We start from the raw sequence: 17,514 nt of genomic DNA, 5'->3' as shown, positions 1-17,514 counted from the left end.
GACCATAACCCTCCATTCCTTTCTCGTCCATATAACTATCCAATTTATTTTTAAATGATAAAAACGAACCTGCCTCCACCACCTTCACTGGAAGCTCATTCCACACAGCCACCACTCTCTGAGTAAAGAAGTTCCCCCTCATGTTACCCCTAATTCTCAAGTCATGTCCCCTTGTTTGCATCTTCCCTCCTCTCAGTGGGAAAAGCTTTTCCACGTCAACTCTGTCTATCCCTCTCATCATTTTAAAGACCTCTATCAAATCCCCCCTTAACCTTCTGCACTCCAAAGAATAAAGCCCTAACTTGTTCAACCTTTCACCTATTGGGTGATCACTGGTCAGCATGGGCTCAGTGGGCAGAAGGGCCTGTTTGTGTGCTGTATATCTAATGTCTAAAGTAAAAATAATCTATCTACACAGCAATATGTTGCTCCTTCAGCAGGAGTTCCAAACCTGCTTGCAGTACTCCATCTTCCTAGCTCTGTACTTTTATTCTCCATACCTTTTGCAGCAAAGGCTGACATCCCATTTGCCTTCCTCATTATCTGCTGCATCTGCATCCTAACTTTTTATGGTTCATACACTGGGACCCACAGATTCCAATGTTTCTCACAGTCACATTCCAACTATACAATAGAACCACTAGGGTCTGAGTATCTGACAGCTTTTACATATTTGCCCAGCAGCCATGAAGGCACCTGCCAAATGTTGACCAGCTTCTTTTTCAACGTGCGCCTGTCATGTTGTTGGCACCAGGTTCCAGTTTGAACTCAGCTGACTGTGGGAAACTGTGAGGAGATTCCTGCAATCCTAATCCTGTGGTGAAGTGAAGTAATGCTAGAAGAGCCTAATATGGCATTATGTTATCTTTCCTTCAGGACCAGGAGTAAGTGTGTACTCTGCATGATTGTAATTATGTACAGTATGTCTTATCTGATTATATAGGACTGCATGCAAAACAAAGCTTTTCACTGTACCTCGGTAACTGTGACAATAATAAACCTAAACCTGAACACATAAAACTTCAGCATGGCCCTGGCAACTGCTGCTGTTCACTTACAGTATCTGCTGTCTGTCTACAAGTTTAGTTTAGCTTAGGTTAGAGATAGAACATGGAAATGGGCCCTTTGGCCCACCAAGTCTGTGCCGACCAATCACCACCTGTACACGAGTTCTATCCTAGGGATAATTTACAGAAGCCAATTAATCTGCAAACGTATACGTCATTGGGATGTGGTAGGAAACCAGGGCACCCGGAGAAAACACACGCGGTCACAAGGAAAATGTACAAATTGTGTACAAACAGCTCCCATAGTCAGTATCGACTCTATACTTCCTCGCCCTCATCTTCAGTCCGGACACGCCCTGGCAGTCTGTGTTACCACATGATGGCAGGAGCGGTCCCAATAGAGGTAAGGGAGTAATCCTAATCCATTCTCCACCTCAGGTCCCCAGTAAGGGAGTCCTCCCCCTTTACATCGGGGACCTAGGGTGGACAGTGTTGCACACAACTGTGGCATGCAACAGATATTTAGGTGACTAAAATTAGAGCACATGGTATTAGGGGTAGGGTGTTGACGTGGATAGAAAATTGGTTGGCAGACCGGAAGCAAAGAGTAGGAGTGAACGGGTCCTTGTCAGAATGGCAGGCAGTGGCGAGTGGAGTGCCACAAGACTCGGTGTTGGGGTCGCAACTCTTTACCATATATATTAATGATTTGGAAGAGGGAATTAGGAGCAACACTAGCAAGTTTGCTGATGACACAAAGCTGGGTGGCAGTGTGAACTGTGAAGAGGATGTTAGGAGGTTGCAGTGTGACCTGGACAGGTTGAGTGAGTGGGCAGATGCGTGGCAGATGCAGTATAATATAGATAGATGTGAGGTTATCCACTTTGGTGGCAAAAACAAGGGGGCAGATTATTATCTCAATGGGGTTAGGTTAGGTAAGGGTTACAGCGAGACCTGGGTGTCCTTGTACACCGGTCACTGAAAGTTGGCGTGCAGGTACAGCAGGCAGTGAAGAAAGCTAATGGAATGTTGGCCTTTATAACAAGAGGATTTCAGTATAGGAGTAGAGAGGTTCTTCTGCAGTTGTATGGGGCTCTGGTAGGACCACATCTATTGCGTACAGTTTTGGTCTTCTAATTTGAGGAAGGACATCCTTGTGATTGAGGCAGTGCAGCGTAGGTTCACAGGATTGATCCCTGGGATGGCGCGACTGTCATATGAGGAAAGATTGAAAATACTAGGCTTGTATTCACTAGAGTTTAGAAAGATGAGAGGGGATCTTATAGAAACAGATAAAATTATAAAAAGACTGGACAAGCTAGATGCAGGAAAAATGTTCCCAATGTTGGGTAAGTCGAGAAACAGGGGCCACAGTCTTAGAATAAAGGGGAGGTAATTTAAGACTGAGGTGAGAAAAAACGTTTTCACCCAGAGAGTTGTGAATTTATGGAATTCCCTGCAACAGAGGGCAGTGGAGGCCAAATGAGTGGATGGATTTAAGAGAGAGGTAGATAGAGCTCTAGGGGTTTGTGGAATCAAGGGATATGGGGAGAAGGCAGGCACGGGTTATTGATAGGGGACAATCAGCCATGATCACAATGAATGGCAGTGCTGGCTCGAAGGGCCGAATGGCCTGCACCTATTTTCTATATTTCTATGTTTCTAAGTCGGGCTCATGGACACGCCAGCCACCTGTCAGTTCTGCAGCAAGGAAGAGGCCGTATTCCATATGTATATGGAGTGTGAGGGGTTGTAGCCCCTGTTCGACTATCTGAAAGGGCTGCTCCTCAAGGTTTGGCTGCACTTTAGCCCCAAGCTCCTGATATTTGGTCACCCTGTACAGAGGGGGGAGGGTCGGGAGTGGGGGGTGGGGGAGTCTCCCTGTCGGCTTGTTCCTGGGCATGGGCCTGGCCAAGATGGCCATTCGCGGGTCCAGGCAGCGGGTAATCGATGGTCACACCAGAGTCAACTGCCTGCCCCTCTTATGGGCCTACGTCCCTGCCCGTGTCTCCATGGAGAGGGAGCACACCGTGTTCACGGTAGGCCTCCAGGGTCGAGTATATTGTTGATAAAGTTGACAATATTTGAATTTGATAGCTGTTTTGTTTGCAATCTGCCAATATAGGTAGTCTTGATCTTGTTTCTACTCTGTTCGTTTTGAATAAAAGCATTTTGTATTATAAAATAAATAGTCAGTATCGAACTCGGGTCTTTGGTGCCTTAAGGCAGCAACTCCACATGTGCCACTGTGCCGCCCCAGGTCACAAGTATCTTCTCCCAGATTAAGGGCAAATTTAGTCAACAGGATTTAAATGAAGCCAAGAATGAGCTCAAGAATGTTAATTTTCATTTCTGGGGCTGCAGGCATGTTTCCAATGGTGCCTGAGTTTAAAACAGGTCTCTGATCTTTATTCCCTCTGTTTGGTCTCTTTCTGTCTTAGTCATTAATCTTGTGGTTCTGTGCTAGGATCAGTCCTAAATCTTGACAAACTAATTATTCTTTGTATGTTGCATCAAAGAAAGTGACTACAGGACTATTATAAATACTGGATCTGAAGCTTCTTTATACTTTGTCAGCCCTATTGATGGACTCCAGATTTACCTTGCTGAAATTTTCCAGCATTTTTTGTTTCTGCCATTATGCTTCTCATATCTCCACAGGTTTTCCATTGGATTTTACTGTTAGGGAATCAATAGTCAAGTCAAGCAGAGTTTATTGTCGAACACACAAGCACAATGAGAAACAGGGACAATACTTTACAGGGACAATGAAAATTCTTGCTTGCTTGCACTTAGACTCACTCAGTGCATGAAACATAAATTATACCTAAATAATATTTAAATTAAACAACATAGTGAGAAGAAAAAGACTATTCAGAAACAGAACTTTTGTGCAAAACAATTAGAAAACCAGTCCATGGGAGTGCAATTGGCCCACAGGATTCCAATGCTGAGGGAGGTTAACGGTTGTGTAAGTCAGTTCAAGAACCTGTTAGTTGAAGGAAAGTAGCTGTTCCTGCACCTCAGTCAATTCTAGAACCTGATAGTTGTTGGAAAGTAACTGTTCCAGTGGGATTTTCGGATTCTGTACCTATTACTCAATAGCAGTAATGAGAAGAGGGTATGGCCCGGGTGATGGGGATCCTGGACAGTGCCTCATATAGATGCTTTCAAAGGTGGAGACGACTATGTTTATGATGGGACCAGGCTGAGTCCACCACTCTCTGCAGCTTCTTGCATTCCTGTGCTTTGGAATTGCCATGCTGGGACAAAATGCAATCAGCCAGGATACATTCTACAATGCATCTCTGGAAGTTTGTTGAAGTATTTGGTGACATACTGAATCATTTTAAATTTCAGATAATGTAGAAGTGCTGGCGTGCCTACTTCGTGATTGCATGTATGTGTTGGACCCTGGACAGGTCATCCGAGATGTTAATGCCCGAAATCCTATGTAAATTTTGCTCTCTGGATCTGGAATTGCAGGAATTTCATTGTCCTACCTGGGACACATAACAATAAACTCTCTTGAATCTCTTGAATCTCTTGGACCTTTCTAGTTGAGCATACTTTCAATTCCTTTCTTTCCTCTTGGTTAAGATCACCTTAAACTGACCAAAGCTCAACTGTAGAAGGGTCTTGAACCAAAATATCACCCATTCCTTCTCTCCAGAGATGCTGCCTGGCCCACTGAGTTACTCCAGCTTCTTGTGTCTATCTTCTGAGAATTCTGATTACCTTAGCAAAGGGTTACAAATTTGTTAATGAGTTGTGCAAGGTGAGAAATCGCCAAGGCTCCTTTTAATCCCAGCTGACCGTAGATTGGCAGTTCTTTAACCTGATTTTTAAAGAGTGTGCACCTTCAAATCTGCTTTAAGTCTGATTTAATCCCTCTTAAAACAACTCAACTCCAAATTTTGCTTTACTGCACCAGTAAGCTAATTTTACAGTCTTAAGGGCCTGTCCCACTTACATGTCCTTGGCACGCAAATTATGCGACCTCGTGGTCCCGTTGAGCCGAGACAGTCGAGCGAAGGTTGGGCACGATTTCATGCGTAGGCACAGCCGTCTGGAGCGCGTGACATCATTTGAAGATGGAGTAACTCAGCGGGACTGGCAGCATCTCTGGAGAGAAGGAACGGGTGACGTTTCGTGTCGAGACTCTTCTTCAGTCTGAAAAGAAGGGCCTTGACCCGAAACGTCACCTATTGCTTCTCTCCAGAGATGCTGCCGGTCCTGCTGTGTTACTCCTGCATTTTGTGTCTATCTTCAATTTTCTTGGCCCCGCTCTGGGAGTAGAATTGGCGGCGGATCTGGACCACAACGGCCGTGAGCCCCAGGTGGAGTTCAGCAATTGTTTGCCTGCTTCTGTTGCTGTTGAACGTGAGACATTGCGTCGCACCAGGGTCTCGGGCCTGTCCCAGTTTGGCCGTCAGTTCCGCGACCGGCCATTGGCGCGCAAAGATTTTGTTCACTACAAGAATTTCGGAGCCCCGCGCGATCTCAGGACCGGTCCCGCACAACTCCATACCCCTCCACGCTTCTAAGTGGGACCGGCCCCGCGTGGCCATACGGTGCCCGTACGTCTCAAGCGACCACGAGGTCGCGTAATTTGCGAGCCAAGGACGTGTAAGTGGGACAGGCCCTTTACTAACTCTGCACAACCTGATATTTAAAATATGTTGCATCATTTCTTTTTGGAGAGTTTGTCACTATTCAAACAACCTACCTGGTTGTTTGGAGATCTTTGATTATTTGTCATCTGCCAACTCAAACCGTGAGTGCGAGAGAACCACAAACTCTGAAATATTGTATCTGAAAGTAAATTGCGATAATGTTTTCTGGAACTGAAAAGAATTCTCCTTTGTGAGGGAGGTCTTTAAATCAGCGTATTTTCATATTAAATACTGAAATTCGATAAAATGCTGCAGAATGTAATATTGTTGCAGCTGTCTGTGTATGGAAGGTGGGTTGAGGAATGAATAATGCTATAACAGAATTTGCTATGAGCAGAAACATGGTGCCGATCCTTCCTGATTATAAACAAGCTTTTCTGAAGCAGCGCAAACATCTGGCTCTAATTTGACTCCCCCCAAAGATCATAACTTTAAAACATGTAAAGAAAAAATGTCTGTTTTTCTTTCACTCTTTTATTTAGAATGCAGCTTTCAGTTTGTGGCACAGTTCCATGAAACATTCGCACACAGGGAGAACTGTATGAGTGAACTTTACAAGTGTACTTAAACGGTGACAAGTGTGATACTGATTTCACTACCTGAGGGGATAAAGATCAAATAAATCAGAAACATGACTGATATTGTTGCCACAAGCACAGGCGTAGATCATATCACACTTTCCATTTGCATTTTAAACATTTTATAAATTAAAATGTTACTTTCTTTGTAAGTTTGCTTTTTAACTAATTATACAACAATTGGTGTGTAAATTTGGTTCAGCAGAATTGAGAAGAAGCCTGTGTGAATTAGGACTGCTTTAATTCTGTTTGGAAGGTTTACTGGAATGCAGTAAATGAAGCATATATTAGAAGAACCATCGACATAAGAAATAAATACACTTTAAGCCAAACACTCTAAAGAGAGCAATAAACAGCCAGATAAAGGCTTCAAAAATTAGAAGAAATTCATAACATCTCTTTCAGGTTTTTACGATATACCCTAACGTCAAAATTATAGCAAATTAGAAAGGTTTTGTGTGAAGGTGATTCTTTCACTTTTTATACAAAACCTTTGTGTTATATAAAAAATTCAGGCAAGTAAACCAACTTTAGAGGCAAATACCTGGGTAACTGCACATTATCTCCATTTATTCTAACAATTATAGCAGAGGTAAATGAGTACTAGTCATCAGCAAAATAAATTATTTTGTGTTAGGCTAGTCTTTTCAGTCACCATGTTATAAAAAGCACATTACGTGATTACCTGCTTGTATTGATTGAATCCTTTCCACCTCAGCAATGTCCATGCATATGCCACGTCCTTGCATGAGAGTCTCCAAAGGTTTGCTATCCACCAGCTGGGGGTAACAGCGGAGCCCGATCCCACAGCGTGCCGTGTACACTCCACAAGGTTGGCCTCTAGACAGTGCACACATCTGGCAGCAGCCGCAACCTGGCTCCCTCACCATCTCTTCGGTGCATGTATTATCCACGGGCGGGCAGTGCGCCAACCTTTCATCGGTGCAGGGCAAGCAACGGATCGGCCCGGCTGCCTCCAAGATCAATGGTGAAAGCAGCACAAGCAGAACACTCAAATGCTTTAAAAGACACATCGAAACAGAGAAAGTAAACGAGATGGGGAACAGAAGCGTGCTCACAATACCTAGCCACTCTGAGTGCAATCAGGATTATTTATACAATGGTTAGACTAGTTAGTGATAAATTCCAGTCAGGACGCTGATTAGCTATTCCTTACATGTGGGTGTAATCGTACAGCATGAAGTGGAAAAATACTTTCGCTGGGTCTTAAACACATAGTTGTACCAGTAGGAACTTGAAGAATTGGGTTACAGCCAAAACAACATAGTCGTGACTTGACATTCTATTTATCCGAAGGAGCAGATGGATATACAGTGATAACTTCATTACTTTCCCTGCAATAAATCTGCTCTCCCTGTATATTACAGTGTAACAAAAGCAAGGGGGGAACATTAATACACCTTTGATCTGTACACATCCTTCTTTTGGTGAAGGAATCTGAAGAAGGAAGATTTAAAAATGTGTTGTAGATGCAAAAAATTGCAGACTTTAAATTATATCAAAAATATGATATCTAACATCAGTTTCGGGTAAATCATTTTGGAGGAAAAATTACAAAGCTGTATATTCAGCGGGACTAAACACTGCGCTGATATTTGAAGGGGCTGGTCCACAATCTAATGTTCTAAGTTTAGGCAAGGCCAACTTTAATGGCATTAGACAAGAACTTGCAAAGGTTGATTGGAGTAGATTGTTTGCAGGCAAAAGGGCAGTCGAAAAGCGGAATGGTTTTAAAAGGGTCAGAGTGAGAGTTTAAGGTTCGGCATCTTCCTGGTAGAGTAATGGGCAAGGCAGGTGAGAGTAAGGGACTACGGATGACAAGGTAAATTAAGGCTGTGGTTTGAATAAGGAAGTAGGCATAAGTCAGATATAGGCAGCTGGGATCATGAGTATCCACGGAGAAGTATTGGGGATTGAGAAACATACTCAAGAAGGAAAAGCAGGAGGGTAAATAAAAGAGGGCAGGACGTAACTCTGGCAGATGCGATAAAGAAATGTTATGTATATTAAATGAAAAAGGGTAACTAGAGAGAGAATAGGGCTCCTCAAAAACCAATGTGATCATTCATGTGTGTAGCTGCAGGAAATGGGTAATGTCCCCAATGCATATTCCTCCTCTGTATTTAACATGGAGAAAGGCATGAAGACTTGGGAACTTGAGAAAGTTAATGGCAATATCTTGAGTGCAGTCTGAATTAAAGTCATTCTGTTGTATTCTGCTGGTTGTATAAAGTTAGATAATTATCCTGGCCTGATCAGTTATATCCAAGGACAATTGGAAAAAAAAGAGAAGACATTGTAGGAGTCCTTGCTGAGATATATGAATCATCATTAGTCACTGGTTAGGTGCTGGATGACTGGAGGGTGGATCCTGCTGTGCCTCAACATGAAAAGTAGCCTCTACTTGAAAAAAAACTTAGGAACTATAAATCAGAAAGACAAATATCTGTGGAGAGGATTTTGAGAATTAAGGTATACATTAATTTGGAAAAGCAGGTGTTGATTAGGGATACACAGCATGTTTTTTGTGTGTGTGAGAGATTGTGTCTCACAAATTCTATTAAGGTTTTTGAAGAAGTAATCAAAAAGGTTGATGAGTGCAGGGCCATAAATGTAGTCTACGTGGACTTATGGGCTTTCGTAAGGTTCTGTATGGTCGGCTACTCTAGAAGGTTACATCGCATGGGATCCAGGCAGAGCTAGCAAATTGGATACAGAATTGGAATTTTGGTAGAAGTTGAGGGAGGTGGTTGAGGGCTGTTTTTCAGAAGGGAGATCTGTGATTAGTGGTGTGCCTCAGAGATTGATGCAGGATTCCCCCTGCAACCACAGGAAATGCAACACTTGTCCATTTACCTCTCCCTTCGACTCTATCCAAGGACTCGCTAATCAGTCTTTCCAGGTGAGGCAGAGGTTAACCTGCACATCCTCCAACCTCATCTACTGCATCCACTGTTCTAGGTGTTAACTTCTCTACATTGGCGAGACCAAGCGCAGGCTCGGCAATTGCTTTGCTGACCAACCCTGCTCAGTCTGTGTTAACCAACCTGATGGCTCAGTTGCTCAGCACTTTAACTCCCCCTCCCATTCCCAATCTGACCTTTCTGTCCTGGGACTACTCCATTGCCAGAGTGGGGACCAGCACAAATTAAAGGAACAGTACCTCATATTTCACTTGGGTAGTTTGCACCCAAGCGGTATGAACGTTGACCTATAATTTTAGATACCCTTGCTTTCTCCCTCCTCCCCCTCCCCCATCCCAGTTCTCCCACGTCCTACTATCTCCACCTATTTTGTTTCTCTTTCGTGCCACCCCCCCAACATCAGACTGAAGAAAGGTCTCGACCCAAAACGTCGCCTATGCCTCACTCGCTGTTTCTCCAGCATTTTTTGTCTACCTTCCATTGCTGTCTGTCCTCTATATCAACAATTTGGATGAGAACGCACATGGCATGATTGGTAAGTTTGCAGATAGCACTAAAACACGTGGTATTGTACACAGTGAAGATTGAAATCAAGAAATATTGTGGGAGTTTGAACAGCTGGGTAAGTGGATTGAGGAATGACAAATTCAGATAAGTGTGAGGTACTGCATTTTGGAAATCAATCCAGGGCAGGGGGGGTCCAGGGGTGCAAATGCATCATTCCCTGAAAATAGCATTGTAGGTAAATAAGATATTGAAGAAAACTTTTGGGACAATGACCTTCATTGGTCAGGGAATTGAACATAGAAGTTGGGGCATTATGTCACACTGTTCAAGGCACTGGTGAGGCTGCACTTGGAGTATTGTGTTTTGTTTTGGTCTCCCTGAGATAGGAAATATGCTATTAGGCTGAAAGGAGTACAGCAATTTATGAGGATATTGCCAAGAGTCGAGGGCCCGAGCAATAGAGAAAGGTTGGGCAGAACAAGATTCAAGAGTGTTTTAGTGCCATATGTACCGAAATGGAACAATGAAACAGGGGCCATAGTTTAAGAACCAGGGGCCACAGTTTAAGAATAAGGAGTAAGCCATTTAGAACGGAGACGAGGAAACACTTTTTCTCACAGAGAGTAGATAGACCTCTTAAAAATAGCGCTGTCAGGGGATATGGGGAAAAGGCAGGAACGGGGTACTGATTGGGGATGATCATCCATGATCACATTGAATGGTGGTGCTGGCTCGAAGGGCCAAATGGCCTAATCCTGCACCTGATGTCTATTGACAGTTACGAATGACTCAGAAAACACTAAACATTAATAATAATAAAACATTAATGATGAAACACCATTGCTCAAGCATGTGAACCAACAAAATACCAGATCAAAGGGAGGCTACAGATTTTTGGTTATAGAGCAGAGCAACTATTCGTGGATAAAAACTATTTTTATATCTGGCTGTGGCAGCTTTGATAATCCGGAGTCGCTTTCCAGAGGGAAGTGATTCAAAGAGTTTGTGACCAGGTTGAGAGGGTTCACAGATGATCTTGCTCGCTCGCTTCCTGGCCCTTGCAGTGTACAGTACATCAATGGAGGGAAGGTTGCAGCCAATAACCTTCTCTGCTGATCGTACGATTCGCTGCAGCCTCCAGGTGTCGTGCTTGGTGGCTGAGCCAAACCAGACCATGCTGGAGAAGGTGAGAACAGACTCTACGATGGCCGTGTAGAATTGGACCATCATTGCCTGTGGCAGATTGTGCTTCCTCAGCTGCCGTTGGAAGTACATCCTCTGTTGTGCCTTTTTGACTGTGGAGTTGATGGTAGCCCCCCACTTAAGGTCCTTGGAGATGATGGTTCCCAAGAACTTAAAAGGCTCCACAGATGTGACTGTGGTGTTGTTGATGGTGAGTGGGGTGAGGGGAAGGGGAGGCAGAGCAAGTCTACAATCAATTTCACTGTCTTAAGAGCATTTAGCTCTAGGTTGTTGCGACAACACCAGGACATCAGCTGTGACACTTCCTGTCTGTAGGCAGATTCCTCCCCATCCTGGATCAGTCCATTCAGGGTTGTGTCATCCGCAAACTTGAGAAGCTTGACAGAGGTGGCTGTGGAGGTGCAGTCGTTGGTGTAGTGAGAGTAGAGAAGAGAGAGAATGCAGCCTTGCGGTGCTCCTATGCTGAGCGTTTGCAGGTCCAAGATGTGCTTTCCCAGCCTCACAAAGGAAGCTGGTGATCCACTGACAGAGGGGTTCAGGCACAGTCAAATCGGAAAGTTTGGAGTGTAGTAGCTCTGGCACAATGGTGTTGAATGCAGAGCTAAAATGAACAAACAGGTTCCTCGCATAGGTCCCCTGGCGGTCTAGGTGCTGTAGGATGAAGTGCAGGCCCAGGTTGACTGCATCATCCACAGATCTATTGGCCCAATATGCAAACTGCAGAGGGTCCAGCAGGGAATTTGTGATATTTTTCAACTTGGCCAGAACAAGCCTTTCGAGTGTCTTCATGACTACAGAGGTCAGTGCGACAGGCCTGTAGTCTTTAAGACAAGTAATCCTTGCCTTTTGGGGTACAGGGACAATAGTGGAGACTTTGAAGCAGGCAGGAACAGTACATGTTTGCAGAGACTGGTTAAAAATGCCTGTATAGACGGGTGCCAGCTGTTTGGCACAGAGCTTAAGAGTAAAGGGGGAAACATTGTCAGGTCCTGGAGATTTCCGGCTTTTTTGTCCTCTGAAGCCTCTCCACCTCTATTTTTATTGTTGATATTGGATAAGTGATGTTGTGCAGCACAGAGGGTGTGGGTGATTGGGTGTGAAGTGGTGATTGGAGGGAGGTGGGTGTAGAAAGGCCCAGTCTTTGCAGACTGAGGTCAGGCTGTGAGTGGTTGTGAAGTGTTGGCTGGGGTGGGAAATGGTCCAGTCTTTTCATACCTTTTCATACCAGTCTTGCCTTAAGTAGGTGTGAAGTGGTGAATGGGAAGGAGAGGGTGCAGGGTCCATTATTTGTAGATCGGGCTGTGTTGGTTGGGGAGGAGGAAGAGGGAGTACCAGGGTTACGTTTCTGATTTTCAAACCTGCAGTAAAACTCATTCAGTTCGTTGGTCAGCTGACGATTGTCCAAAGAGCGGGGGGCTTTCCTCTTGTAGCTGGTAATTTCTTGAAAGCCCTTCCAAACTGAAGAAGAGTCACTAACTGAGAACTTGCTCCTCAACTTCTCAGAGTACCTTTCCTTGGCAGCTCTGATTCCTCTTCTCAGCTAGTACTTGGCCTACCTGTAGAGGTCTGCATCCCTGCTCCTGTGGGCCTCCTCTTTAGACGATCAGAGCTGTCTGAGTTCTGCAGTGAACCAGGGCTTGTTGTTGTTTAACCACGTCCGGGTCTTAGTTGGAATGCAACAGTCCTTGCAAAACTAAGATATGATGATACAGTGTCCGTATACTCATCGAGGCTTGTGGTTGCTTCCCTGAACACATTCCAATCTGTGCAGTCAAAGCAGGATTGTAGGTTCTCAATGCCCTCGCTTGTCCACCTTTTTGTTGTTCTGACCACAGGCTTAGCAGCTTTTAGCTTCTGCCTGTAGGTCAGAATAAGGTGCACTAGACAATGATCAGAGAGACCAAGACCCACCTGGGGAACAGAGCGATATGCGTTCTTGATTGCTGTATAACAGTGATCGAGTGTTCTCTCCCCTCTGGTGGGGCAGGTAACTTGAAGTCTGTATTTTGGAAGGTCACAGCTGAGGTTAGCTTTGTTAAAGTCCCCCAAAACAATGATCATGGAGTCCGGGAAGTCACTCACTACCCTCATTACCTGGTCAGCGAGTTGCATTTGCACCTCACGTACGCAGGCTTGGGTGGGAAATGTAAACTCCAGCGAGAATAAAGGAGTTAAATTCCCTCGGAGAGTAGAAGGGTTTGTAATTTATAAAGAAGGATTCTAGGTTGGGAGAGCAAACATTTGACAGTACGATGATGTTGCTGCACTAGTCCTGGTTGGTATAGAAACATATTCCACCACCTCTTGATTTCCCCGTTGCCTCTACTTCGCGATCCGCTCTGTGAAGTTGTAAGCCAACCAGTTGCAGCACATTGTCCGTGGTCGACTCACAAAGCCAGGTCTCGGTGAAACACAGGGCAGCGGCTCGAGAGAAGTCCTTGTTTGTCCTGTGCAGGAGTTGCAGTTCGTCCACTTTGTTCTTGAGAGAACGTACGTTTGCCAGGAATGTGCTCGGGAGTGGTGTGCATAATCCTCGTCACCAGAGTCGGGTGAGTGCTCCAGAGCGCTTCCCACGGGTCCTCCTCCTTCTCAAGACCTTGAACGCACCATAAATAAACACGAGAAAATAAATTCAATAAATAAAAAAATGCCATATACTGCAAAAAACAAAACAAAACCCCAAGTCCCTACTGCAACTAAGGCAGTTTAGTTCAGAAGATAGGCACTAAATGCTGGAGTAACTCAACGGATCAAGCAGCATCTCTGGATAGAAGGAATGGGTGACAACTCAGGTCGAGACCCTTCTTCAGTCTGAAATCAACATATATAACTTATCCCTTCACATTCATCCTCTGCTAGACGTTTTGTAGCCAATTCCAGTCTGAAGAAGGGTCTCCATCCGAAATGTCATCCATGAGGCTAGGACTTTATTCCTTGGAGCATAGGAGGCTGAGGAGTGAGGGAAGTACAATAACAATACCAACATTTAATAGACTTTTGGGCGGGTACATGGGTAAGAAAGGTATTGAGGGATATGGGTTGAAAGCGCGCAAATGGGCATTTTGTAGGGGAATTTTGGTCAACATAGTCGAGTTGTGTTGAATGGCCTGTTTCCGTGCTCTTTGACTATGCTTAGAGGGCATTAAGTTTGTAATATCCTGCTTTGAGTCAAGATATTTAAGAACCAGGCAGTTTGCAGCGTGATCTCCTCATATGTTGTTTTCAGTTTGATGTTGAACAGAACTGGGCAAGCAGACCAGACTGATAAAGCAAAACATCACTGAGAATTAATATGTCTGTGTTGCCATAGGATGGTACATTTTTTGCCTACATATTATTCTTATTAAACTTAAACAAATGTCACTCCTTTCTACATGTTTAGCACTAACATCTTACTGAATGCTGTCAACATTGGTTCAGATACTTCAGGGATTTTAAATGAGAAGACTCGAACTGGCATTGCCCTTTCCCTTTTATTGCACTGTTTAATTGGCAATTCATGGATGAATTGGGCCAAAGGGCTTGTTTTCATGGGGTAAGACTCTATGACTCTACTCTGTAGAGCATAGTATGCAAAAAACACAAAATCACAAAATCCTGCAGATGCTAGAAATCTAAAACAAATCCAGAAATCATCGGGCATGATGGTGGTGCAGCAGTAGAGATGTTGCCTTGCAGTGCCAGAGACACGGGTTCAGTCCTGACCACAGGTGCTGGAGTTTGTACGTTCTCCCCGTGATCGCATGGGTTTTCTCTGGATGCTCCCGTTTCCTCCCACTCTCCAAGGACATGCAGGTTTGTAAATGAATTGGCTTCGGTAAAATTATAAATGTCCCTAGTGTGTAGGATAGTGCTAGTGCACAGGAATCGCTGGTCAGTGGGCCTAAGGGCCTGTGTCCGCGCTGTTTCTCTAAAATAGACTAAACTAAAACTAATTTGCTGGAAACACTCCAATAGCATCACTGGGAAGAGATATAGTGTCAACATTTCACGCCAGAGACCCTTCAACAGAACACGTTGCCAGTTTTGACAAATCACCTCTAACCTGAAACTTTGACTCTATTTCTCTTCCCACTGATGCAGCCTGACCCACTGAGTATTTCCAACATTTGCTGTGTGTGTTTTTGCATATATGTATTGGTAGGTTACTAGTTGTATAAAACAGCAGGAGCCCCAATAAGGTCACACCTGCATCTCATCTGAGCCACAGTAACAGGTCCTTTGGCCCTCAATATCTGTGCTGAACATGATGTATGTTGAGCATATACTGTATGTATTGATAGGTTACTAGTTGTAGAGAACAGCAGGAGCCCTGATAATGTCTTGTGACCCGACAATGCAATTGTAATAAAGGTTGCTGCCTTCAACATTGGATGTTCGCATAGAACAGAACATTGAACTGTACGCCACAGTAACAGGCCCTTTGGCCCATTATGTCTGTGCTGAACATGATGCTAAAATAAACTAATCTCACCTGCACATGATCCCTATCCCTCCATTCGCTGCATATCCATGTGCCTACCTAAAAGCCTCAACTGTCATTAAGATGAAAGTTCATTCAAGAGAGAGTTAGATTTAGCTCTTAGAGCTAACGGAATCAAGGGATATGGAGAAAAAGCAGAAACGGGGTACTGATTTTGAATGATCAGCCATGGTCATATAGAATGGTGGTGCTGGTTTGATGGGCCGAATGGGCTACTCCTGCACCTATTTTCTATGTTTCTGTTTCTATTATCATATCTACCTTTGTCATCACTGATCAACAAGATTCTGACAATTCATATTCATTTCCACAGACGCACTTTATTTACTTCTGCAAAAACAGAGCACCTCCACCATCCAGGCATCCACTACCCTCTCCATAACAAAACTTGACACGCACATCTTCTTTAAGCTTTCCCCCTTTCACCTTAAATCTAGGTCCTCTAGTCTTTGACATTTCTATTCTGGGAAAAGGATTTTGACTGTCTACCCAAATGAACTTTGGAGAAATAAAGGAACTACAGACTGCCATCCATGTTTTGATATTACAGCTCGAGGACTGTAATGTACATAATGTACATAAGAATATAGAGAACAATACTGTCTAAGTAGAACGATGATAATGGCAGGGAGTGAACATGATCAATATGCCAACAAGCTGACACGGTGCAAGTGGACTCAGCCACATGAGTGGAAATATTCCTGAGCGCAAACATTGTTGTACTCTTAAGAAACAGGGGTTGACGTGCACCTCTCCTTACCTCATCTACTGTAGTTGGTGCTCCTAATGTGGCCTCATTTACATCGTCGTGGACTAGGTGATCATCTTCCCGAGCACTTGCGCACAGTTCACCTAGGATTGCTGAGTTTCTTAGTTGCTAACCATTTTAACTCTCCATCTCATTTCCAACACCAACCTTTGGCTTCCTCCATTGTCTGAGGGAGGCCACCTGCAAACTGGGATACAGCATTTTACTTCGGAGTCACGTGAGTGACTACGTGAAGAGCCCGCTCAGCACGCATGCGCGGCATTGCGTTCAACAGTGCAACAGCGGCCGCATCGGGAGTCATGCGCTCCCGCTACAGGGTGAAAGAACGGACCGTCAGGTAAGTACCCTGAGGTTGGGTTTTTTTTCACAGGAGAGCCTTCTGCTTTGTTTCACAGGCAGAGAACAAAGGCTCTTGAACAAACCTGTCCCCCGCTCGACTCCAAGGGAGGAGCGTTCCATCTGAAGGGGGCAGCAACAGGCAGTAGGACCGCTTACCGGGCGCTCCGCCATCCCCGACACCGTGCCGAGCCCAGTCCCGCTAGCGCATGAGCAGCGGGCTGGATGTAAAGCTACCGAAGAAGCGTCCGGCCGGTGGCTTCCAACTTGTCGGACGGGGACGTCTCTCCACCCGCACGGGGGAGAGACAGCCGCCTGAGCCGCACCGGGCGGCTCCTGGAGCAGGAGCTCCAGCGAGACGCGCTGCGTGAGGGGCGCTCTCGCAGGGGAAGTTCAGTCTTGTGCACTGTCCATTGCTTCCTCCTTACCCGAGGGTAGCTTTGGTGACCAGGACTGGGCTGGTCAGGAAGAGGGGACCGCTACGTGGCAGCCCCACGTGCAGGAAGGCCATTAGAGCCTAAACTAGCGGCCAGCATCAACCACCTCTCCAACAGGCCCCTTCAGGAGCAGGTGGTTAATGAGGCCTTAAAAATGTACACAGCTCCAGAACTTTGTGAGTCCCTCAAAGTGCCGGCTGTCAACAGCCAAATCTGGGGGCACATCAGGACAAATAATCAGAACCAGGAGCTGATACTGCAGCGGATCCTCAGGCTCCTGACGTCAGCCATCACATCATTGCTCATTCTGTGGACAATACGGAGATGACCACAAACCAACAAAACACGCTCGCACTGTTGTACAAACACGCAGTTCGAGATAAATAACCTCCGTAAATAAATCATAAGACCTGCCCTAAATCCAAAATTCGCGGGGTTGTGCAAAACCCCAGCCACTGAGCCAGACACATTGCTCTTTGGTTAAAAAAAAAAGTAACAAATATGGAAGAGGTCTCTAAAAACTTTTGGTCTCATGAGGGCAGGCCCCGGGACGAGCAAACCCAAAACAACAAT

General features: G+C 44.9%; 1 protein-coding gene across 1 annotated transcript in view; it reads right to left on the bottom strand.

The window, feature by feature from the left end:
• The window catches only part of LOC129710296 (insulin-like growth factor-binding protein 4), an 86,395-nt gene extending 78,968 nt beyond the window's left edge, over positions 1-7,427 (bottom strand). Inside the window, exon 1 of the mRNA XM_055657195.1 lies at positions 6,947-7,427. Coding sequence (XP_055513170.1) covers positions 6,947-7,295 — 349 coding nt within the window. The 5' untranslated portion in view covers positions 7,296-7,427. The remainder of the gene's footprint in view (positions 1-6,946) is intronic.
• Between the last annotated feature and the right edge of the window lie 10,087 nt (positions 7,428-17,514).

The sequence above is a fragment of the Leucoraja erinacea genome, chromosome 2 (genome assembly GCF_028641065.1).
Source record: "Leucoraja erinacea ecotype New England chromosome 2, Leri_hhj_1, whole genome shotgun sequence".
NCBI classification, from domain to species: domain Eukaryota; kingdom Metazoa; phylum Chordata; class Chondrichthyes; order Rajiformes; family Rajidae; genus Leucoraja; species Leucoraja erinaceus.
The sequence above is the reverse complement of the archived record's forward strand: the minus strand, read 5'-3'. Positions and strand labels throughout refer to the sequence as shown.